Source organism: Leguminivora glycinivorella, chromosome 4, assembly GCF_023078275.1.
Source record: "Leguminivora glycinivorella isolate SPB_JAAS2020 chromosome 4, LegGlyc_1.1, whole genome shotgun sequence".
In the NCBI taxonomy this organism is placed as follows: Eukaryota; Metazoa; Arthropoda; class Insecta; order Lepidoptera; family Tortricidae; genus Leguminivora; species Leguminivora glycinivorella.
Window position 1 is genome coordinate 14,719,566 of NC_062974.1, and position 26,278 is coordinate 14,745,843.

The following is a 26,278-nucleotide window of genomic DNA, read 5'->3' on the forward strand; positions in this document are numbered from 1 at the left end:
TTGCTTGCTAGTTTCTTTATATGAGGACTCCATTGTAGATTTTTGTCCAATGTTAAACCAAGAAACAGTGTTGTATCTACCATCTCTAAGCATTCATCATTCAAAAGTATTTTTGTATCGATTGGTTTAACATTCGGCAGAGAAAATCGAATACATTTGGTTTTCTTAGAATTAAGAAGTAAATTGTTGACAGTAAACCACTGCAGTACATCAGCTAACGTGCTATTAATTACATTGTAATCCGTAGATTTTCGGTCAACATTAAAAAGCAGTGATGTATCATCAGCAAAAAGTACTATTTCACAAAAGTTTTTCACTATACATGGCAAATCATTTATATAAACCAAAAACAGGAATGGACCTAAAATTGAGCCTTGTGGCACTCCTAATTGGACTACAGTCCCGCTAGAGCGAGTTTTGTTAACAACTACTGTTTGTGTTCTATTGCTAAGGTAAGAAGACATAAAGTTTAGGGCATTTATAGACAAACCATAGTGTTCTAATTTCAAAATGAGCGTTCCATGATCCACACAATCAAAGGCTTTTGAAAGATCACAAAATATGCCAATTGCATCACAAGAATTTTCCCAAAAATTATATATATGTTTAATGAGTACCGAAGCAGCATCGGTCGTGGAACGGCCCCTTGTGAAACCGAACTGTTTGCTTGTAAGTAATCTATGTCTGTTGAAGTGTCCCAGTAAGTTAGTTTAGTAAGTTAGAAAGCCATTTTTAACCCCCGACGCAAAAACGAAGGGGTGTTATAAGTTTGACGTGTCTGTCTGTCTGTCTGTCTGTGTGTGTGTCTGTCTGTGGCACCGTAGCTCCCGAACGCATGAACCGATTTAGATTTAGTTTTTTTGTCTGAAAGCTGAGTTAGTCGGGAGTGTTCTTAGCCATATTTCATGAAAATCGGTCCACTATGACGCGGTCGGGGGTTTTTTCAAAATTTTAATTTTGGCCACAAATGCATAACATTATAAAATTATTAACAATTACTTACCGGAAATACGATACGTCATCCTTTTTTAACGTATATAAGGTGTTATTTTTGCACTTTTTTACGGAGCACTTAGGCATGTTGCCGACACGGCGGATGAAGCGCTACTGACCGCCCAATTGTGCTTAGAACATTTTCAAGCACAATTTGCTGAGGACACATTCTAAAGCTAGGAACACACTACGCGGACGTCCGTCGTAAATCGACCGCGGACGGGAATCTGGACAATGGAAATACACATAACCGTGCAAACTATCGGTCGACGGACGCGGACGTGGCCTTGAGCGCACGGACGTCCGATCGAAATCTGGCTCTCTGGATTGGATGTTTTGTTCCGTGCACACTGATAGGTCGCGGTCGCGGTCGTTTTACGACGGACGTCCGCGTAGTATGTTCCTAGCTTAAGCCGTGATGGTGCATCTAGGTAGTTTAGATCGATGGGTATAAGCATAAGGGGCCCGATTTTAGGACAGAAAATTTTTGTTAAAAATTTTCATTTATTATTTTTGAGTGTTTGTAATTTAAAAACATGAAAGATTGCATTAAAATAAGCATCTTTTATAGAATGAAGTTGTTTGAAAAACCTACTTATTTAGGAGTTAGAGCAGTACGAAGTTGCGAATTTTCCCATAGTATTTACTAAGGCGCCAGAGACTTAGTGCGTTTTCACATTATCCGATCCGATATCGGATGTCGGACCGATATCTCATACATTACAGGCGCCATCTTAGATTTTTTCCATTGAAATACTTCCGACATCCGATATCGGATCGGATAATGTGAAAACGGACTTAATTAAGGTTCGAGAAAATTTACATTTTTTTGGCAAAAAGATTAGCGTTCAAAAATGTATTAATGTAACTGTTTGAAGAATGACCTAATTAAAATTCCCGCCATAAAAATGTGGCGTTCCATGTTTAAAGGGTCCACATGCTTTATGTTCTAAAAGGAACCTTTAGGCTGGAAAGTCACATGAAAAGTTGTCGTAACTTAATAATAGATGGCGCTGCATTCGAAAATCTTGACTGATAACTCTATACCATACTATTCAATATACTCTATGGTTGCAACTTGTAATATGTGTTGGTTCGGAAGGACCCTTATTATGGTTTTCGCCACTGCTGGCAGACCCTACTTTTTACTCATTAATTAGTATTTGTGTAGTTTTCAAGTTTGCATACCTGCTATATTGACCTGACGACAATTTTCTTCTGTACAAACTACATGTTTTCAAGTTTGCATACCTGCTATATTGACCTGACGACCATTTCTTCTGTACAAACTACATGTTTTCAAGTTTGCATACCTGCTATATTGACCTGACGACCATTTCTTCTGTACAAACTACATGTTTTCAAGTTTGCATACCTGCTATATTGACCTGACGACCATTTCTTCTGTACAAACTACATTAAAAATAAAATGCGCAAGACATAGAAATACATTTATTTCACAATCAAATACAATAATCCAGTTACATTATGGGTCACGAAGGTTTTTGAAAGCATTGCGAAAAAGGTAGGTAAACCTAGGCAATTAACTTTTTAATAATTTGTGTTACCAATTTCTTCAGTATATACTTGAAGGTAAATTTATAGACATCTGTGTAAATAATAGTTATTTGTTATACAAGGGGGCAAAGTTGTATTTTAACGCCGAGTGTGGAATTGAAAAACGAGCAAGTGAAAGGATTCTATAGTTGAACCACGAGCGAAGCGAGTGGTTCGAGAATAGAATCTTGAACTTGCGAGTTTTTTAACACACGAGAAGTAAAATACATTTGCACCCGAGTGTAACACAAAACTTTTCCCCTCACTATAGCGAGGAAACTACAACGCGAAAAATGCGTTTATCACTGCTTCCAGTAGTTCCACAGGTGGTAAATCATCTTTATTACTAGATTCACCTACTTTTATCAATTTTAAAGCAGTTAATTTGACTTTATTCAAGGTCAAATTACTTTACCCACTAGTGGATAAAATGCGTTTTTACTCGCTAGTATTAAAGGACAAAACACGTTTCCGAGCTAGTGAGGGGAAAACAAAAAATCTAATTTTATTACTATAATAAAGCCTATATTTTACCTTATTCAACACTAAGAACTAAAATACTACTTAATCTAATCAAAGCAGACTGCAATAACATTACGGTTAGAATACTTCTAACTTGAATACATAGTAATACAGTGCCTTTAAGTTTCACTGCTAAACAGTAAATGACAAGGGAATTCGGAATGCTTGTCATATCGTCACTTATAACTAATCGTTTAAATTTCATGTATGATAACTTGTGCAATCGAAATGGTTAGGCTGGGGTCATAACCTCATTATTAGGTTTCTCAAGATTCTCTGCTACGTCATTGGTCTCTGCTTCTTCTCCATCGGCTATGCCTTTCTTATCGCTCTTCCTGAATTTGTCATACCTGTTCATAAAATAATTAAAATCAAAATTTAAATGCTGAATTATAATTACTGACAGTGATATATGAAAATTACAAAGGGTTATCGAAAGAGCTTATAACTAAGGCCAGTTAATCTTAATCATTTAACTGCATTTTATTCACAAACAAAAAAGTTATCATAGACATTACAAAGTCAGTCAAGAATCAAGATTGCAATATTTTCCACAGCCGAAAAATATATGACTTTGTGAATGAATAGGTAAAATTTTACTGCTTCTACCCCTATGTCTATGACAATTTGTTTCAATTGTGCGATATTATTGGCGGGAGCAGTGATGAAAAGTTTAAACATAATTATTGGAACACTAGTCTACCTCCCAAGATCTTCGTCGTCGTCGCTGCCCTCGTTGGTGGGGCGGACTTCGCGCAGTAGGTCTCCAATGTCTTTGTCCACGTCAGCCCACAATTTGTCTTCTCCTTTATAAAAACGCAGAGGTTAGCGGAAATATAACAATTTACAGCAATTAGATGAAACAACAACTATCATAAAATAATTTCAAATATGTATGTTTAACAACTGTGTATCCCCAAGGTCATTGAAGCATGTTATACTATAGTTGGAATTTACGAGGGGCGTTCAATAAGTAATGATAATGAGTATTAAAACATAAGAATGTAAGTATCCTTATATTTTTATAATTAAAAGTAACTCTTTTGTGATTTATTTACATATTTAATGTTTTCAATTATTATTTTTTTGCCCCCTTTAAAAATTAAAATCTTAACGATAGTCTAAATACCATGTCAGTAAGCACTTCACTTCATTATACTTCAGAGTAGCGATTATTTTACAATTTTATTTAAAGGTCGGGTATAAAATATTAATGATCCTTATATTACCTTCAATATTAGGTATGTCACTTGTAGCTTTAAATACACTAACTTGAGCAGCACCCTCGGCAATTTGAGGGTTCGGCCCTGTCGACTGTCATTTTGAAGGCCAAAAACATTATTATTTGTTTGTTTAAAATGTTCTTATTGTAACTAATCATTTTTTTAATATTAAAATGATTGTATGTTCTTCTTTAATACTAACGTAATTTTATTTCCAATCTATATTCTCAATTTTCGTGATAATCTGTAAAAATCGTGAACATGACCCAAAACAGCACCTAGAGTTTTTTTGGATACCATACCGTTTGAAAATGTATCTATACGAACTTTTTTTATTGATGTTACTAACAAAGGATAAACCCAGCTTTAATTTAAAGTATGATTATTTTTGATATTCATGTCAGAAATGAACTCACGACATGTCAAATATTCATGAAAACATGCTCTTATTTTACTTGAAAATTTTCATCCCCCACCTTGTGTCAATTATTTACATATCAAAGAAAAACAAATGAAAGTAGTAAAAATTTGAATTATGCAATTTCACTTTAATGAGTACTGCTACATGGACAAGTTAAGAAAAATTAAATCAAGATACAGGAACATATCCATTCTCATTACTTTTTGAACGTCCCTCGTATTTATAAACTTGTAAATAAATTCACTAAAGCTCTTATAGCATGTTCTCATTTCATGAAATTAAATCATTGTCTTTATTAAGACTTTTAATTATTACACTATTTCTTAATATTATTAAGAAATAGTACCTGAAGCAGCATTAGCAGAATCACCATTTTCAATCTTTTTCTTTTCTTCAACCGGTTCAGTTTTCTCGACTTTGACTTTCTCAGCAGCATCCTCTTCATTAGCGTCTTTGTTTTCCTCAGCTAAAAAATAAAATAGATAATGTTACTTGAAACCATAAATCATCATCCCTCCTTACGTTATCCAGGCATTTGCCGCGGCTCATGGGAGCCTGGGGTCCGCTTTGACAACTAATCCTATGATTTGGCGTAGGCACTAGTTTTACGAAAGCGACTGCCATCCGACCTTCCAACGCGAAGGGTAACTAGGCCTATTGGAATTAGTCCGGTTTCCTCAAGATGTTTTCCTTCACCGAAAAAAGACTTGCAAATGTCAAATGGCATTACGCACATAAGTTCAGAAAAACTCATTGGTAAGAGCCGGGTTCGAACCCGCGACCTCCGGATCGAAAGTCGCACGCTCTTAATTGTGTCGCTTAATTGCAAACTTTGGTAAATCCATTCTGCTAAGTATCTTTCAGATCATAAATATCATAATACATTTTTAGGGTTCCGTAGTCAACTAGGAACCCTTATAGTTTCGCCATGTCTGTCTGTCCGTCCGTCCGTCCGTCCGCGGATAATCTCAGTAACCGTTAGCACTAGAAAGCTGAAATTTGGTACCAATATGTATCTCAATCACGCCAACAAAGTGCAATAATAAAAAATGGAAAAAAAATGTTTTATTAGGGTACCCCCCCTACATGTAAAGTGGGGGCTGATATTTTTTTTCATTCCAACCCCAACGTGTGATATATTGTTGGATAGGTATTAAAAAATGAATAAGGGTTTGCTAAGATTGTTTTTTGATAATATTAATATTTTCGGAAATATTCGCTCCTAAAGCAAAAAAAAGTGCGTCCCCCCCCCCCCTCTAACTTTTGAACCATGTGTTAAAAAATATGAAAAAAATCACAAAAGTAGAACTTTATAAAGACTTTCTAGGAAAATTGTTTTGAACTTGATAGGTTCAGTAGTTTTTGAGAAAAATACAGAAAACTACGGAACCCTACACTGAGCGTGGCCCGACACGCTCTTGGCCGGTTTTTAATATGATCAACCTTCAAGCAAGCTACTCGATTTCATATCTGGCGCCCCTGTAATGTTGCTCCTTTAGGGCCAGTTGCATCAACCATGTTTGACAAACACATCATCGTCACGCAGGATGTCTATGGAACTTCCCATACAATAAAATTTAACGAACGCTTTAACGGTGACAGACGATTTGGTGCAACCGAACCTAAGGGCCGGTTGCACCAAATCATGTGATGATGTGTGTGTCAAATGTGGTTGGTGCAACTGGCCCTTAGTCTTTCTCGTCCTCGTGTATTCGGCGGGGTAGTGGTAGTCGTCGGTGCAGTACCTCGCTGCTGGTGCAGTTGGCGGTGGATGCGCTCGGCGTGCTTGCGCAGCGTGCGCGTGTCGCGGTGCTGCACGTAGCGGCCGAGATGGTTGCGCAGGCGGCAGTGGCGCCGCAGCGTCTCCGCCTCCTCGGCGCCGCCCGGCTCCGCGCGCGGCAGGTACACGCGGCACAGCTCGCACCACCACACCTGCACAACAACAATAGTTACAATTAGAGATCGCTAAATATTCGATATTCGGCAACTCTTCGGTTACATTGCCGAATATTTACCGAATAAACAAAGTAAATAAATAGCGTAAGTTGTTTCGTAATTCATGTCATCCTACTTCAGCATTCCGAGGAACTATAATATGTTATGTAAACCCTATTCAGGCTTACTTGTCCAATATAGTAAACAAACACTGCTAGAAAACATTATCTCACTTTTCTCTGGAATTACACATTAACCATCACTAAAATGTTATTATACACTTAAATAAACTCACAAAGTATTGAAATCAATCAAAAAACCACTGAAAAATAGCATTTCTAAAACGATTTTCATCAATAATTGTAATTACGAACGAATGGCATCAAAAACTCCTGACATTATGAAGTCTAGATTGTCTATGAGTCGTAATGTTGGGATGACAACTTATCGTTATGAACGTTTGAGTTTGTATAGCTTGGAAAAAATGCGTTGATATTAAGAGGATACGATACCGAAGCACGAATTCAAATTTGAGATTTTTAGGTCTCTATCGCCGTCGCGCTGACGGGGGCGGCACCCACAGAGAGGCCCTGTGTGCGTGCGCGCGGCGCACGCACACAGACGCGTCCGCGCGGCGGCGCAAGTACCAACTCGCGCACCAGTGCTCTTTTATATTTCTCTAGTTTCGGAGTTCTGATGCGTATTGTTTTAGGACTCCAGGAAGTATACTAAGTGTACTGATTTGACAAAAATGCAAATTTGTAATGTTTTAAGTATTGTAAATACAATTCCTTATCTTATACATAATGTCGTTAAGGTGTAGGTATTCGGGTAATGCCGTTAATCGGATAATTCCAAAATTCAAATGATAATCACCCGTGATTCCATAGTAATAAATTACGTTCAGAATTACCCGAGTACACCTTATCTTAAAAGAAATAAAGTTATTCGGTATGTAAAAAGCCACAACCTTTTCGATGTCAAAGAGATTTGGATTATGTACGTACAATCAACCAATCTGAATCCTAGGTCCTAGGCCACTGTAGACCCCTTTCACAGTAAAAATCAAACTGACTTTTATAGCAAATAAAGCACGGTGTCAATACGACAGGGTTCTGGGTGGCCTAGGATTCTACATAATTGGTTGACAGTACCTACCAAAAGTTTATGTGAATCTTATTCATTATTTTTACCTAGGGCAATTTGGTATCTATTATACTTTACCAGACACCAGACTATGTTCCAAGAGCGTAGGTAATTAGAACTTTTTAGCAGAATTCTAACAAAAAATCTGCCAAACAAAATCTTATTGCATATGAATCATAAGGACCTTTTTCAGATGGAAAGCCTTTATACATATGCACTTATATTTCTAATTGTCTAGGGTTGTATGTATACATATTACCTATCTAGCAGTAGAAATACAAGGCTTAGCTCAGAACAAACCCAAACATAAAAATGCTTAACTAATTTGCCAGCTAAATTTAAACCTAGGTATCGGTACTTAAACGTATATACTTTTGATATTTTTATTATTTAAAACTTATTTATACTTACATATCAGCATTTCTGTTACCATAGAATTAAAACGTATATAACACTCATTTCATCTACCAACTAAGGGCATCTGTAATCTACATACAAATAAGGCCCGGTTAAGTCTCGAAATGCTATGTACATTTTATAATTAGATAAGTGTAAATGGGCCAAAAAATAGGGTCCATGTGCAATTGTGCATTAAGTAGGTGCACTTTTCCCAAATTGCTGCATGTATGAAATAAGGCCCATCAGTAACTTAACAAAAAATAAGATATTTCTTACATACCGAATTAAGCGTAATTGTGTCGCTTAACTTCAAACCTGGATAAATCCATTCTGCTACAAGGTTAATATATATTTTTTATATATTCAATCTTAAAGCAGAATGGATTTAAGTACCCAGGTTTGAAACTAAGCGACACAATTGATAGTATGTATCTAGGAGATATTTTCTTTACAAAATCGTATTCGATTATCGACATTAGATGTCGAGTATTTCCCATCACTTTATTTCAGTGTCCGTATATAAAAACTTAGCCCCGCCCCTAAATTTGGTGCGATAGGGACAACTGCAGCTCAGGCGCGAAATCCCGCGTAAAAACGGCAAAAATCGAGGTTCCGCTCTCGACTGTTTCCTCCTCCAAAACTTAACCAATCGTTACGAAATTTGGAAATCAGAATGACAAGGAAATTATCTGTGTCGGACCGTTTCGTTTTTTTGGATAATTGATCTCAGTTTTGAATACCACGCCTTTCTTTCTGGCAAATTCAATTAAGCCGTTTTGGCCAACTTTGAGAGGTTCTAATTCCTTTTAAAACAAAAATATCAAAAAAAGCAAAACGGTCCGACACAGATATTGATAATAAAAGTCTGTGTTGAAAAAACCATTGATCTAGCTTCAAAAACCAGAGAGGAAACAGGCGAGAGCGTTTGTATGGAGAAATGAGGGGTATCGTAGCGTCTTAACTACAATAATTTATCAGATTTTTAACCGACTTCTTTGCGTAGAAGGAGGAGGTTCTGTATTCAGTTTCGTGTCAATTTTTTAACCGCCGCCTCAAATCTCTCAAAAGAAGGTGGTTCTCTATTCGTCTGTATTTTATTAACCGCCGCCTCAAATCTCTACTCACAAAGTATTGAAATCAATCAAAAAACCACTGAAAAATAGCATTTCTAAAACGATTTTCATCAATAATTGTAATTACGAACGAATGGCATCAAAAACTCCTGACATTATGAAGTCTAGATTGTCTATGAGTCGTAATGTTGGGATGACAACTTATCGTTATGAACGTTTGAGTTTGTATAGCTTGGAAAAAATGCGTTGATATTAACTACAATAATTTATCAGATTTTTAACCGACTTCTTTGCGTAGAAGGAGGAGGTTCTGTATTCAGTTTCGTGTCAATTTTTTAACCGCCGCCTCAAATCTCTCAAAAGAAGGTGGTTCTCTATTCGTCTGTATTTTATTAACCGCCGCCTCAAATCTCTACTCACAAAGTATTGAAATCAATCAAAAAACCACTGAAAAATAGCATTTCTAAAACGATTTTCATCAATAATTGTAATTACGAACGAATGACATCAAAAACTCCTGACATTATGAAGTCTAGATTGTCAATGAGTCGTAATGTTGGGATGACAACTTATCGTTATGAACGTTTGAGTTTGTATAGCTTGGAAAAAATGCGTTGATATTAACTACAATAATTTATCAGATTTTTTAACCGACTTCTTTGCGTAGAAGGAGGAGGTTCTGTATTCAGTTTCGTGTCAATTTTTTAACCGCCGCCTCAAATCTCTCAAAAGAAGGTGGTTCTCTATTCGTCTGTATTTTATTAACCGCCGCCTCAAATCTCTCAAGGAAGGACGGTTCTCAATTCGTCTGTATGTTTTTTTTTTCTGGTCCACGATATCTCGATTTTGATTGAATGTATATGCATACAGATTGGTCCCATTTTTCTCAGGACCCAGTTCTGATGATGGAATCCTGGAGAAATCGAGGGAACTCCTCAAATCTGAAAGGCATACATATGGTAATTTTTGTGTTTTTTAAGGAACAGCATGTATTTACGTACTCAGTGACATTTTGTGCAGCAGACTGCTGATGATGGTCAGAACGGAACTCCTCAAATCTGAACGACACGATTATAGTGACTTAGGTATTTTTATAAGAACAGCATGCACTTACGTCCAGAATAGTGACATTTGGTGCAGTGGAACTGCTGATGATGGTCAGAACGGAACTCCTCAAATCTGAACGGCACACTTATAGTGACTTTGGTATTTTTTATAAGAACATCATGCATTTAAGTTCAGAACAGTAAAATATAATAAAAGAAGAGGATAAAATGATGAAGCTCGACGGAATACTTGACGAAGCATTGGTAGTACCAACCCCGAGCTTTGTTATCCATGTTTCTGAAGAAAGCGAAAGCGAGACAACTAGTGATAGCGATGAATAAACATTTATATTTAAAAATAAATTCTTCTTTTCTTTACATTCTGTTACCCTCTGTGGGGTGTAGGGCTCGAATCATATTTCTCCATTTACTCCAGTCTTGGGCAGTCTGGGCAACCTCCTCCCACCCCATCCCTAACACCCTGAGCTCCTGCTGAACCGAGCGATGTCTAGACAATAAATTATACTTTAAAAAAAACGCGCAATTAAACTAAAAACCTAATCCTGATCAAGTTCATTTCAAGACTTCTCTAAGAAATTCAACAACTATGATAAGATGTTCCAATATGAAGTTCCAGTTCATATCTTCCGGCTCCATCATCAGATTAGTTCGATAGTACCATATTATTGTATTGTCATCAGAACTACATTCAGCTGCCATTTTCAATTACCCTACGATCCTTGGAAGATGATTGAATTAGTTACCTTCACTCCATTACATAGTTACATACAGGTCGACCAATAAAAGTGTGTTAAAACGTTTTATTTCCTACCCTTCCTTTACAATAAATATTTAACTATCAGTACCTATATTTTGATATTTGTTGTTGTATTAATATTAATGCTAGGTAAGTACTATAAAATAAATACTGAACTAGCCTTTTTCACAGGATTGATTTTTGACATTTGCAATGTGACGAAAACGAATTAAATTTTGGTTTTAACATAGATATTGTGTGACGTAAAATTGAAAATCGTTAATACATCATTTTATCGACACTTCCGATCACTAGTAATTGTCTTTGGCCATATTTGACGTTTCGTTTGTTTACTATATTGGACAAGTAAGGTTGAATAGGGTATAAATTGTGTAATTTTTATCGACGTCAGGGATAATAACCCTATCGACATTCATTCATCAGGGCCGGATTAAGGGTAGAGCGAGTGGAGCGGCCGCTCTAGGCGCCACATGGTAAGGGGGCGCCAAAATCGAGAATGGAAAAATTCATACAAAAAAAATATACGTTGCGTGGGCGCGCACACATCACAAAATGGCGAGAGGAGTCGGGAATGAATCCACTATTGAAAATCTAGATTCGTAATTCAGATTAAGTGGAAAGTTGCACCACATTGCCAACATATACCAACATTCATAAGGGCGCTGTTACTAGGGCGCCGTAAAAGGAGGATTCTAGCCCTTGACGAACCACATTGTTGTGCGGCGAACGACAAAGTTACGTCGCTATCCAAATGCAAAAATATGAGTCTACCCGATAGTCCAAAGCGGAGTTCCTCGTAAAGCCAAAGGCGCAAAACGTTTCAGAGAGGCGCAATTTTGTGAGTCACAGCAGATGGTGAGCGAACTTCAAAACACTAAGATCACTTAGTGGCAAACTAACGAAATGGGCATCTCGACGGTGACGATCGAGTCCGCAGTTAATCTCTTAATTAACTCTTAGTATTATCAAGGGTATTATAAAAATAATAGTGATGGCGAAATATAAGGCCGAATAGTCGGGAACATAGGCGCCCTGTGAAGTCAAAATACCCCAAAATATGTCAAAGACCGCGGCTCTGCAGAAAATAAAAGCTGGAAAGTTCGCGGATTCCCCGCTGGCGGGTTGAGTCTTAATAAATCGAGTAAAAAAAATCGCGCTCGCTTCGCTCGCGCTTACTATTAATATGTTCCCTTTTAGTTACTTAGGAAAAAACTCGAATCTGCTTTCCTGACTTAGCCACTACAGTGCTCCATTTTGTTTGTTATTTTATGTATTTAAATATGATATCCACGTTCAGCCACACGTAACTATACTAGGGTGCGACTACGAAAGTCCAACCATTTGTCCTTTTCGTACTCTGTATCTGTATGATGAAATCCATGGATTCTGTATTACGTTAATCTTCAAATTACGGCATTACTATGAAAATTTCGCGCTCGCTACGCTCGCGATTTATTTTCCTACGTGTAGTGAAACCTTACCAAGGGGCGCCGAAACTCAAACTCGCTCTACCCTGATCGAGTTCACGGGCCGGCGCTGACCCCAATAAAAAGGACATGAATGTTTATTGGTAGGCATCACGGACCTGGTAATGCAGGTCTAGCGAACTCAACCATTAATATTTTTTAGTTTTTAGGGTTCAGTAGTCAACTAGGAACCCTTATAGTTTCGCCATGTCTGTCTGTCCGTCCGTCCGTCCGTCCGTCCGCGGATAATCTCAGTAACCGTAAGCACTAGGAAGCTGAAATTTGGTACCAATATGTATATAATATCAATCACGCCAACAAAGTGCAAAAATAAAAAATGGAAAAAAAAATGTTTTATTAGGGTACCCCCCCTACATGTAAAGTTGGGGCTGGCTATTTTTTTTCATTCCAACCCCAACGTGTGATATATTGTTGAATAGGTATTTAAAAATGAATGGGGGTTTACTAAGATCGTTTTTTGATAATATTAATATTTTCGGAAATAATCGCTCCTAAAGGAAAAAAAAGTGCGTCCCCCCCCTCTAACTTTTGAACCATATGTTTAAAAAATATGAAAAAAATCACAAAAGTAGAACTTTACAAAGACTTTCTAGGAAAATGTTTTGAACTTGATAGGTTCAGTAGTTTTTGAGAAAAACTACGGAACCCTACACTGAGCGTGGCTCGACACGCTCTTGGCCGGTTTTTTTCCAGATATTCTCATAGATGATTAAAAGAAACTAAAAATAGTTGAAACTATTGAAATAATAAATTATGTCACCTACATACTACGTTTGTTTTATTTTCCATTTGGTAGAGAAGATATTAATGAGGTAAGTAGATTTTCTGAGTGGTGGACTTCACATGAGATAGATGCTAAATAAAAGTATTTTACTTAGGTATTTGCGTAAAGAGAAGAGAAGAATGTATTGATTTCTCATATACTCGTATTTTTTACACATACTGTTTAGGCCGATATTGGCGATATTGCACTATCATAAAAATCACATGATCACAGACAACATGCCGTCCTTTTTCTTCGCGTTAAAGAAGAAGGGAGACATATACATCTATGATGAAATATATATGATAATGTGATATGGGCCTTAGTAAGAGAAGAAAATGAACGGTTATGTAGGTATTAAGTACATAAATAAACCATTTATTTGCAATCCGTAGGTATGGTTAGATTGGTTAGCCAAGAATACAGTATGAATATGTGATTTTCATAGTCAAAAAGCCATAATAATCCTAATGAAATATTTATAATAGATATTGTATGTTTTCGTTACTTTTATATGTATCAAGTTTATATTATTTTTAAGGTGAAAACATAAGTGTGTATTTTATCGATAATCGAATCGACAAAGTAACATCCCTAGCAAAACAAGAACCTACTGACCACCTACCATAAAGAGAAATAACTAGCATATATCCATCCCTTTTCAATACATTATCTAATTCATAAAGAAGTCAAGGATGAGTATATGCATTTCACAAGCTTTGTTATTAGGGAGGCTTGGTCCCAGATTTGTAAGTTCACATTTTTGACACATTTGTTTTGAAGTTTGTTGCGATGTGGCTAAGACATATCGTTTGCCAAATCTAACGATTAATTTCGAATTGGTTGAATCGATTAGGCCCTATGTACAAGGAGGCGCTTAAACAAATATACGATTTCTATCAACTTACTGAAATGACAGACTCTGCAACAGCAGTAGTTTAAAAATAAAAATGAATGATAAATGACATAATAAGTAAATCCTGCGTGATAAATTAATATCGTAAAATACGAATATAACGAAGATCCGCAAAAATGTAACATGTGTTAGATTAATTAAAGTAAGTGGAATATTGTTTTTAAGTACTTGATTTTTTTAAATATTATTACAGGATTTTATTTAAAATTTCATGAGGTTGCGCGAGTTTACGTTTAGTGGACGCTATCATATATGTCAAAAAGAGGTTCTTACAGCTCTGGGACAATATATAACATGTATAACAGACAGTGGTGTGGGAGCACCATAATTACAATATAGATATAAAATAAATTTGGTACTCATAAAATTGTAGAAGAATGAAATAAGATGGATATGAAATGTTATTTTAGACTCACCTCCAACTTTTTGATGTGGTCACTGCCAATGTTGATTTCCACCTTGGGCTTCTTGGGAGCCTCATTTTCTTTCTTCTCAGCTCCAGAGTCTTCATCTTCCACCTCTGAGGATGGTAAAACACAGTTAAAAACAGAAAATTATATATATATATATATATATATTTTTTTTTAATATCAGTATTTTTTTACTAACCATCAACATCACCAACAGAGTCGAGAGTCATAAAGTTATCCAAATCGACATCCATGCCTTCATCGCCACTGCCCTCCTGGGCCTCCTTTGGGCTGGCTCGGCGAGTAGTTCGGTTCGCCTTTTTCTGTATCAAATATGTTTTCTATTAATCGAAGGTTACACAGGAGAGGGTCAGGTGTAACTATTGTATTGTTTGGGATTATGTCGGACACTTTACTCGGACGCTACCAGGCAAAGAAGTAAGATGAAAATCGACAGGGATATAGAAGCGTCACCTTGAGATGGTCTAGGGAGCAGATGTGGTGCTCGTAGATCATGGGCGAGCGGAAGGAGATGCGGCACACGCGGCAGAAGGGCATGAGGAAGCGCTTCATGGCGCGGTGCGTGTCGCTCTGGTTGTGCGCCAGGCGCGTGGTGCGGTGGTTGAGGCGGCACACGAGGCAGAACGTGGTGTGCGCCGCCAGGTCCGCGCCGGCTGTGGCCTCGAGCTGGCGCTGCGCCTCGCGCTGCGCCACGCGCATGCGCAGCAGCTGCATCTTGTGCCGCCGCGCCACCGCGCTCATGGCCGCGCGGTGCTTGCTCGACATCAGGTGCTTGGCGTACCCCTAAACAACGAGTGCGCTCTGTATAAACTTACTTCATCAAATGGTCGAAGCAGTCTGTACAATGTAAAAAAAATGGGCTTTAATTTACTACTAAAATGGACCTACTTATTGTTACATTGACAAGGATTCGTTGTTAGAAATTTAAAATGATTTGTTAAAGACACTCAAATCATAAAATTGAAAATTTGAGCCGGTCCGACTTTTAACCCTTTACTAACCGATCAACATTTTAACCGAACCATGTCGGAATGCATGAAGGTCGATTTTGGGCTGTGGCTGCGCTCATCAGTGTCTTCGGCGAAAAGTTTAAGAATATGTTGTAGACTTACACCGAAAGTGGCAGATTTGTCCTTGCAGTGCACGCAGAGCAGGTGCACGTAGGGGCGCTTGCGCGGCTCCGCCTCGGGCAGCTCGGGCTCCTTGTCCGTGTCGCCGTCCTCGCCCGCCTCCCCGGCTTCCCCGTCCGACCCGTCCACCTCGTCTTCCGGCTGGTATCATTTAACATATCATATATTTCATGTAAACATGTTGCCGACTAATGGATTTCAATGGTTAACCTAAGAGTTAATTGAATAAGTTACGCAAGAGCCGTCCGATAAGAGTAATGGTACCGACCTTGGGTGACTTGATCTTGGATTCCTTTTTCTCCTCGATGGCTTCGTCCTTATCATCGGCATCCCAGTCTTCTTCAGTTGAAGAGGCTTCATCTTCCTTAGACTTCACAGAACTGTTAAAGTGTAATTCGATGTAATAATTATATGTATTACTTTATGGATTATATGTATTATATCAAGTGTATACAAGTACTAAACTTTGCATTTTATTTCTATACCAGTCTTTTAGAGTTACCTTGACACCTTTTTCTGCAACTTATAATCCTCTCAATATATCTAAGTTCTTAATCCTGCAAACCTAGGCATAGATGGGCCTCATAGATACCGTGTCCGTTCCCAATCTGTGGAAGGTTTTCTCCAACACATCGTATCCATTAATTCACAGCCCTCACATCCATCGAGGCGTGGTTCAGTCAGTTTTTCATTCCAACAAATAATATAAAGATAGTTCAGTAAACCAAAAATAACGAAAGCATAGTCGGGGGATGATATTACCTTCGGCCCTTGATAGATCTGAACGCGCGGGTGTAACCCAGCGGTCTGGTTTCGAATCGCCTAAAGGAGGGGCGCGAGCGCGGGGCGCCGCGGTAGACGGCGCGCGAGCGCAGCGTGCGGCCGCGGAAGGAGCGGCGCGTGGCGCGCATGCGCGGCGCCGAGCGCAAGGGCTCGCGCGGCGGGCCCATCGCGCTCGCCTTGCGGTACTCTCGGCTGGGCGAGCGCCTCCTGTCCTCGCCACTGAACGTGCGCCGCTCGCTGTACATCTCTTGTCTACCGCTGTAAGACCCGCCATAGTGTCCGCCGCCTTCGTGGCTACGTCTATCGCCGGACCCCTGTACACAATTCTCTCTATTTTTCGCCACACGTCTTACAAAACCAAATGGTATTAAATTAAGGCACACGAATGAGATACACGTTTTTATCTTTTGCATAAAGCGTCTCTTGTTTTGTTTTCTCTACAGTAAATTTCTGCAAATAGAGAATTAAATGGGTTACCCTGTGCGCTGCCACTAGCCCGTGGAGTGTTTGGCGGCTCATGGTGTCGACTGTCAGCGCTCGACGGGCTAGCTTGCACCTTGAATATCTGTGTCATTGGATTTGTATTGCTCTATATGGCGAAATGGGATACGCAGTATATTTTTCCATCCCTTCAAATCATGGGTAGATAGATGCTTGACAGCATGACGGGCAGATTTTGGAAGATGTGACAAAATGGTTCAATTGTTGAAATAAATAGATTTCCTGCATCATTTGTTGGATAAGCTCAAACTGACCACATCATTCTCAAATGTGCTGAAATATTGTATTGTTTAATTGGATTGTGTTGAAGATATCAATTTCCTATAACATGTGTAACATTCTCATCGGTTCATTCTCTTACAATTGGGTAAATATTTAGTCAACACTATCTCCTTCAGTAATTTTTGACATTCTCATCTGCATATTCTGTAATTGTATGCAATCATTAGACTATTTCCAAGTAAAAACCATCAAGAGTAAAGTACTAGGCAAAAAGCAAGCCAACATCATAATCATTTTCTGACTTCATTCATGGCTTAGTGATAGTCAATATGTTAACATCATACTATAATGCATCAGATACTCAATTTCATTGTATTCTTTATTGCCTGAATATCTTATCAAATTCTCCATTATAGTTTGACATCCATGGTTTACGTTTGGTCTGCTCCTCATTCATATTTTTTTTATCAGTCATCAATATAAGACTGCTACCTTTAGAATTCAATATTTATCAGTATACAAACCTCCATTCTTATCCTTTTACGTTCAGGTGATCCAGATCGGCCACCATAATCACGATTGGAATATCCAGATGACTCCTGTAAATAGTATTTCAAAGTTAGGATACTGAATGATACAGGGAAGAAATATTAACATATGGAGGGATTAGTGATCAACTATAGAAGTTACAACCACTTAATTGGGTGGGTGATTCAATTTCTACAAGTGCAGCAACAGGCAGTGCAGGACCTTGTTTACAGAACTAGAACTGTTGTCTTTTGATTCACACAATTTGGCAAAAATAGACAATCCAATATTTACTTTTATTTTATAAGATATTTATTGGTATACTTAACATTCTTAGTTGTTTAAAAAACTGAACTTTGTTTTATTATTATTATTCCTCTTTATTCATTTTAATTCTTAGGCTAGGTTTTATAATATGATTATAAAAGTAAAATACAAAACCACATACAAAACAATACAAAATATATAAACACATTATAAAAAACCTAACCTAGGGCACAGTATAAAACCAGTAATAACTCTTCTTACAAACTTCACGCCGCGCGGTGTGTCCCCCTCCCACCCCTCGCATGCGGCGAAAACATGCGAAACTGGTGATTATTGGGCTGAACAGTCGGGGCCGCGTTTGCGCGCTGTGTTGACGTGTTGAGTTCGGGAGAAAATGACGTCAGCACCGAAGACATATTTTCGTTACTGTAGTGTTTATGGGTGTATGGAAAGTTCTCAAAATGCGGAAATGTCATTCTTAGAATTCCTAGACACCCAGAAAAGTAAGTGGTTGTTATATTTTTGCAGTGTTAGGTACATTATTGCTTACGTAAATGGCGTAAAAGTGAGATTTAAAGCTAGAATGACACATTAAAATCAATAAGGATTTATCTGTAACGACATTTAGGTAGATGCTGCGATCTATCTAGCTCGAAAGTTTGGTACCTACTTAAATATTGTGCAAACATCTATTCAAACATTTTATGTAAATATGATTTCGTCAGTATTTAAGAAACAAATACGTACTTGAATCTTTATTAGATAAAAAGGTAGAAAGAGCGTTGGTACTAGCATAGCGCCATACACAGTTACTACGAGTAGGACAGTAGCACAGGTACAACCCTGCGTGACCTTGCGCAGTAGTAACGACCGCGCCGCCGCTGCCGGAGATTAACTACTGATATATCCTTATACTGTGCCTAGGGTGCCGCCAGCAGCGGGGCAGGGCCCAAGCTGCCGGTGGTTAGGGCTGCAGAGAGAGGAACCGTCGGACTATCCGCGCTGTGTCCAAGATCACCGCCTTCTGCATCTGGCCCTTGATCCAGCCACCTAGCGAGAGTCTCTTAAGATGTTGGTCGAGTCGAGACTCTTCGCTATGAGACCGTTCGCTGAAACGACTATCGGAACAATGATCGTTGATTCAACATCCCACATGGCGGTTATCTCGTGAGCCAAGTCTAGGTACTTACTGGACTTGTCCTTCTCGGCTTTCACGAGATTCTCATCATGGGGGATGGTGATGTCAACGAGAACTGCAGTCGATCTATTATCACAATGTCAGGTGGCTACAATAGTCCTGTCAGTGATAATAGATCGATCCCAATAGAGCGTGGCACGACCATTTTCGAGAATTATTTTATTATGTTTGATCTCGGGACCATGGGGTCCCGGATAAGGCATACGTGGGGCCGAAGCCAACAGCGCAGAGGCCCTTTTGGGATGACACAAACCAGCGATTATCCCTGTCCGCACTATATAATGCACCCAAGGACAAGCCCCGGTTAGTGTAGAACTATTGTAAGATACCTAAAGGTACAAAAAGAAACCGGGCTATTATGTTGAGTTGCTAGTGAATTCGTCGGTGCTATTCTATGGCACCTGCCTTACTCATATGTTACAAAACATGACAAAATAGGCAGGTGGTGACTCGCCAACTCACTATATGGGTCCCCGAAAACGGCGCTCGCACGGAGCGACAAGGGCACAACATAGCCTGAGCGGCTCAGGGTGTGGAGAGGTGTGCGCCGCTTTCTACCCAGTCTGTACGAAACAGCCACTGTGCCAACTCGCGTCTTATGCATATTTCACTTCCACCCTGCAAGCATATAGCTCTGGCACCCCACTCTGGACGGCCGGTTAAGGCAAGCCAGAGGTGAGAGTCCTGCGACCCCTGCTCAGTGTTCACTCCGGCCGGCCAATGAAGGCAAGCGGGAGGGGGAGGGATCTGATCGACTTCGGGGGCATGGGACCCAAGGGACGCCACTTCCCATTCAGCTCGCCACAAGCTGCCCTGGGGGCTTATTATTATTATTAGGAGCCTGCTGTGTCCCACTGCTGGGCAAAGGCCTCCCCCCTCTTTTTCCATTCATCTCTGTTAAGTGCTATGTCTGACCAACCACTCAAAAATGAGTCGAGGTTATCCCGCCTTCGCCGATGTGGTCCGCCGGATCCCCGGTTTGACTCGTGGGGCTCCCACTTCGTGGTTATCTTAGCCCACAAATCGTCCGGCATTCGGCAGACATGACCAGCCCAGTCCCATTTCAACTTAGCAGCTTTCCGAGCTACGTCCATTATTTGAGTCTTAGAGCGCAGCGTGATGTTCCGGATCCGATCCCTTAATTTTACACCTAATATGCTGCGCTCCATAGCTCTCTGGCAAACCCCGAGTTTGAACTTCTGAGCTTTCGTCAAAGACCAGGTCTGAGCACCGTAGGTGAGAACTGGAAGTACGCACATGTCCATGAGCCTACGTTTGAGTGACATAGGTAGGTCTCCCTTCATTAGGTGTTTCATTGACCAATAACTCTTCCAGGCCTTTTTCAGTGCGTCTTTGGACCTCTTTGTCTTGTCGCGCCTGGAAAGAGGCTATTTGGCCTAGGCAGGGGCGGCTCACTCCGCGATCCTATCGCCGCGCTACAAGTATATCCTGGCGGCCGCGAGTTCGCGGCCTACTCAGGGGTGGCGCACATTCTCACGGAATGCACGTTCGCACTTTCTATTGTTACTTTACGTCGCGAGGTTTTTTAAGCGATGTCCGCGGGTGGAATGGCTAATAATACTTAGTTAAATAGACAATATCTGGGCGACCGAGCTTCGCTCGGTTCTATTTTAATATATCACGTCTTTAGATAAAAAAAAACTCTTATAAATACAAAAACAAAAAAAAGACAAAAAACAAAAACTTAATTTCTGGCCGGGATTCGAAACCCTGACACCTACGATCTATCTGCGTACATTAGACCGACCTCGTACGACTGAGCTAAGCGGAATCGATGCGCGCGCGGCGAAATTAACGACCATATTTTACGTTTACTAACGCGAAAGAAAAACTCATGAAAACTCGAAAATTCGCGTTTTCCAGGATCTAAGGCTACGCTAGATCGATTTTTCACCCCCGAAAACCCCCACATAACAAATTTCAGCAAAATTGTTAGAGCGGTTTCCGAGATCGTCGGTATATATAAATAAATAAATTTATAAATAAATAAATATACAAGAATTGCTCGTTTAAAAGTATAAGATATTGAATAAAATAAATACCAAAAGACATTCTTATACAGATCTACTACTGATTAAGTCCCACGGAAAAGTTCAATAAGGCTTGTGATGTTGGAACCTTGAACAAAAATATATAAATACAGCGTATATACCTAGAAAGTACTCAAGACTTGAATATAATAATATAACATTTAATGTGAGTATTAATTCGTTTGGATCCATTGGTAACCCTATCACCGGACGCCGCGCACGTGCGGCTCGTTTCTTTGTAAGAATGTTGTAGGTATTTAAAAAGGCGGCATTTCGGAAACATCAAAGCAGTGGGCCTTCTGTACTTGTACTATTATATATTCTGTGGCCTAGGTAAAGGTACTCCTGGACATATGCGATGTGTTTGTTTTGTTTCTACTAAACTACCGCAGGGTGTCCACTACTAAACCCAAAAAAAATCCCTGAATTTTCCCTGACTTTCCAGACCATTTAAGATAATTTCCCTGATCAAATTTTCATTCTATGGTGACATTTTTACCACTTTTGCTAAGGGTTGCCAAAAAACTGTTTTTTATGTCTTAAAGAAAAAACCCAAAAAGGGATGCCCATTGTCGAGCTTATTATCCTCCTATGCTCCTTTGACTAATACAAAATTGCGCCTTATTATTTATTATTTATTTATTTATTTATTTAATCAAAAAGTAACACAGCATTACAGTTTACACCAAGGCACTGTGAAACTACAAAATACAAAACAAGACTTACAAAAAAAATAATACAAAAGACATACAAAATATAAACAAATTAAACATTAGATTTGGGCGACGACGTAACAGCGTGGCTCCGTTGCGTCGTCTGACTCGGCGTAGGATTCGGCAGGTTGCCCCGGAACCGCCGAAATACCACACCCTTCGGCCAGAAGTCTGCGCTCGCGATGGTGTCCTGCAGCGTGCACGGCACGCGCACAACAAATGAAGTGAAGTGCACGTAATGGCGCGACTGCAGCTGTTGCACCCTCAGCGTGTAGCCAGTCTTCCGGCGAACGTACTCCACCACCTCATCAGCCCCGGCGGAGTAATGCAAGCGCGACACGTAGAGCGCTTTACTCGGTGTAGCAACTCGCAGACCAGAAGTAATCGGCTCCGCGGTACCACACAGAGTCTTACGAGGCGCCCTACGCGCCTTGCTCTTCCTTTGCACCAGTGTGAACCCCTCCTTATCCACATCGGCACGGGAGGACTTCTCCTTGATTGGAGCCCGTTCTTCACACACCTTTGCAGGTGCGCTGACCCGGTTCGCCGCGGCGTTGCGTTGACCGGCTAGGGCGGCTACATCAGCATATGCCCGCTGACGAGAGCTCGACGTGAGGGGGGAGGCGGCCGCACGCGCGGGGGGCGCGCGGGCGGCGGAGCGGCGCGTGCGACATTTTTAATTGTGTCAACGCGCAAACCTTATGTGACGTTTTGGGCCATTGGCTTTATGAGGAACTCCGCTTTGGATTGTGGGATCGGATAAGTACTTAGAATTTGGACAGCGACGTAACTTTGTCTTTGTCGTTTTCATGTCGCCTTAGCAAAATCACCTACCTTATGAATGTTGTGAATATGTGGGTGGAGCACGCAATGTAAAAAAATCGAAATAATTCCGCATTTACGATTTTGGGCCACCGCCGCATTAGCAATCACTGGGATGGAGGCCAGGTACTATATTTGTCATAAAAAGTCTAAAGAGACAATTCTAAGTTGCCTTAAAATCACTACTGGGAATCCATCTTTGTTTTCATAGATGTGGCCAACCCAAGATTATTATTTAATATATATTATTACTAGATTTTGCCCCGATATATTATTTATCATATTAATTGCTGCAGTGGCATCTCAAAAGGATCTTGGCGTGAGAGTTACCAGCGACTTAAAATGGGGTGAGCACATAAACAATGTAGTAAAAAGGCAAACTTGTTCTTGTATGTTATAAAAAGGTTGTTTCAATGCATATCTGTGGACGTTTTTAGGAAAATATACAAAACATATGTACAACCCTTGCTTGAATATGCATTCCAAGTATGGAATCCATACTTTGTCAAAGACATTGACCTTTTAGAGAGTGTGCAGCGAAGAGCCACCAAGATGCTTTTCCAGCTGAGACGCCTACCTTACGAGGAAAGGCTAAGTATACTGAAGCTGCCCACGCTTAAGGACAGGAGAGCGAGAGGAGACCTTATCGAATGTTTCAAGATTGTTACCCACTGTTACAACCTCCCAGACATTCACGAAGTAGTCGCTATGAGAAGTACCAGCCGCGAGACCCGAGGTCACAGCCTAAAACTGATTCGCACTCCTACTACTACTAAAGCTGCATATCATTCCCTATCCAATTGTGTTGTAGCGGCTTGGAACAGTTTACCGGATAGTGTTGTTACTGCTCCCTCAGTGAATGTGTTTAAAAACAGACTAGACAAGTGGCTTTTAAATAATAAGATAGTGACATGACTTCGCTAACTATAAATCATGAGACACTGTGTGACATAGGCTCATCAGCTGAATAGCTGCTCGCCTATAATTGAATAATAATATATATATGTGTTTATATATTTTTTATATTGTTTTGTATGTGTTTTTGTATTTTACTTTTATATTCATATTATAAAAAGCTTAACCTAAGAAGAAAAATAAATAAAGGAAATAATAATAATATTATTTTTTAAATACTTTTTGATTTTTTTTCTTGGTGCCAATTTTTTCCCTGACCTCCAAATCATTTCCCTGACTTTCCATGACCACTATGAGCTTCCCTGACTTTCCAGAAAGTGGACACCCTGTACCGTAAAAAACTGATGTACATTTTATGAAACTTTATTACTCCATAAAATAGCCATTAACTTAGTTTTTCCTATAATGAAAATTTAAATGTGTTAACAAACTTGCACTTAAGTAGGAACACTCTTCTGTATGGTATTTGAATTATTTACCATAAATTCATAGCAGCAATATATTTGTCATGATATTTAATACAAAAATATTTCTCTTCCCTAAGAATTCTGGTTCGAAATAAAATGATTAGAAATGACCTAGACAACTGTATCAATAAGTAACTTACGGATCTATACGACTTTTTGTAGGAATCTTCAATCCTATCCCTGCTGGTGGCGTATCTATTGCCACCGCTGCTGCTGTATCGAGACTCATTGTTATAGGAGGAGTAGCTGCCGCCACGTCCGCCGCGACTCTCGTACGAGCCACGGCCTCCGCTTCCGCGGTATGACCCACGGTATCCACTGCTTGCTCGACCGCTGTAGCTGCCCCGCCCACTGTATCCTCCGTATCCGCGACCTCGAGATGACATCTGCCCATCAATAAATAACTACATAAAGTATATCATTATGATGGCCCCTGTACACATATGGCCAACAGTTTCACCAACCCCCTTGGCCAAGCGTGTAGAGGGCTACTTGGCCGTAAGTTGGCAGTTGGCGCTTGCGCTTGCCGGCCAACCGATTGGTGTCGGTTTTTTGTCCACACATCAAAGGATCTTGGCGCCAATGGCCAACTGCGTTTACACGTTGGCGCTTCATTCAGTTGGTCGTCAGCCGTCAGAGAGGACAGTAGTGAAATATTTACGAAAATAATAAGTTTATCTATGCCAATAATTGTGTAGATTTTAGGAAATAAAATAACCTTGCAAATGTTTAATGTATTTCCTAAAAAAGATAAATGTTCTTATCAGAATATTCAAAAAATTGTTAATATTTCAAATAATTTAATTTTACTATGGGGTTATTATTTTTTAATCAAATTTTTCTGACAACGTCTATGAGCTAGAATTTCCTAGACTTTTCTATTCCACGTCCATCTTTCATGAAGAGCCAATGCCAAGTGATTGGTTCGCCAATGTGTAAACAGCGGCTCTTATCTTGGCCAAGGGGTTTCACAAAGGGCTGGTGGAACCGTTGGCCATATGTGTACAGCGGCCATGATGTGTGGACAAAAAACCGACACCAATCGGTTGGCCGGCAAGCGCAAGCGCCAACTGCCAACTTACGGCCAAGTAGCCCTCTACACACTTGGCCAAGGGGTTTGGTGGAACCGTTGGCCATGTGTGTACAGGGGCCATCACAAAGGGCTGGTGGAACCGTTGGCCATATGTGTACAGCGGCCATGAGACGGTGACACGTTTTCTAGACTACAATAGTCAATACGTACGATAACAGACAACATACTTTTTGATGTTCCGTAGGTAATTACAAAATTTAGGAAGAATACTTTAATATTGATGAATGATGATAATAACACGATAAAAGCATTTTAAGCATTTATCATTCTTTATGAAGAGATATGGTTATAAAATGGCGTCAAGAAGATAGTCTTACGAGTACGATTAGCAAGAACTTAAGACAAATGTTTCAAAATACATACATTTTTAAAGAACTTTTAAACTTGTCCCAAATCAGCAAAGTTGGACTTTCCACCGCCGGTTTGTAACACAAAATTCAATGGTTAAATTGGTTAACTCTGCGGAAAAGTCGCCATCACCGACCCGGCGTCTTTTTCTTTTTTCCTGTGTCACGTCATTCAGTGTTGCCTCTGCCAGTGCTTGGAAGTTAGGGCCAGTCCGTACGGAGTGATCATATCTACCGATTTGTCAGAAAAGAAATAGGCACACCACAGACAGTCTTAAAAATTCATAATCTAGAAAAGATTTGTATGTAAACTGACACTGACAGATTTGTCAGTGTCAGTTTGCATACAAATCTTTTGACGTGATAACGTCTAATAACTCGTTACTACGGGCAGCATGCACGAAAAAGATGACGTCATTGTCCCGTTTCCCAATATAGCGAAAGCGCCATCTATTGGCGCGCGTAGGAACTAAGCGGCTGATCGATGCGCTCGGTATGGTTGTAGCGTGTGGCCTGAGTAAAGCACCACAGCTGCGACAGATGGCGCGCCC

General features: G+C 39.7%; 1 protein-coding gene across 1 annotated transcript; it reads right to left on the reverse strand.

The window, feature by feature from the left end:
• Positions 1-2,932: 2,932 nt before the first annotated feature.
• LOC125225507 (zinc finger protein on ecdysone puffs-like) lies at positions 2,933-25,899 on the reverse strand. Its single transcript, XM_048129256.1, has 13 exons — positions 25,744-25,899; positions 24,428-24,673; positions 17,851-17,925; positions 16,583-16,917; positions 16,089-16,200; positions 15,803-15,961; positions 15,144-15,473; positions 14,869-14,992; positions 14,676-14,779; positions 6,462-6,648; positions 5,063-5,182; positions 3,776-3,878; positions 2,933-3,422 (listed from the first exon to the last, which is right to left on the reverse strand). The coding sequence occupies exons 2-13, from the start codon at positions 24,671-24,673 to the stop codon at positions 3,305-3,307; spliced, it is 2,013 nt and encodes a 670-aa protein (XP_047985213.1). The 5' UTR covers positions 25,744-25,899; the 3' UTR covers positions 2,933-3,304.
• Between the last annotated feature and the right edge of the window lie 379 nt (positions 25,900-26,278).

What these genes read in the sequence shown, in the direction of transcription:
- LOC125225507 (XM_048129256.1), bottom strand. Translation starts at nt 24,673, where the DNA reads ATGTCATCTCGAGGTCGCGGATACGGAGGATACAGTGGGCGGGGCAGC. An exon ending in ACAAATCTGCCACTTTCGGT is followed by an intron (nt 15,474 to 15,802) that starts GTAAGTCTACAA and finishes CTCGTTGTTTAG; the next exon opens with GGGTACGCCAAGCACCTGAT. An exon ending in CTCTGTTGGTGATGTTGATG is followed by an intron (nt 14,780 to 14,868) that starts GTTAGTAAAAAA and finishes TACCATCCTCAG; the next exon opens with AGGTGGAAGATGAAGACTCT.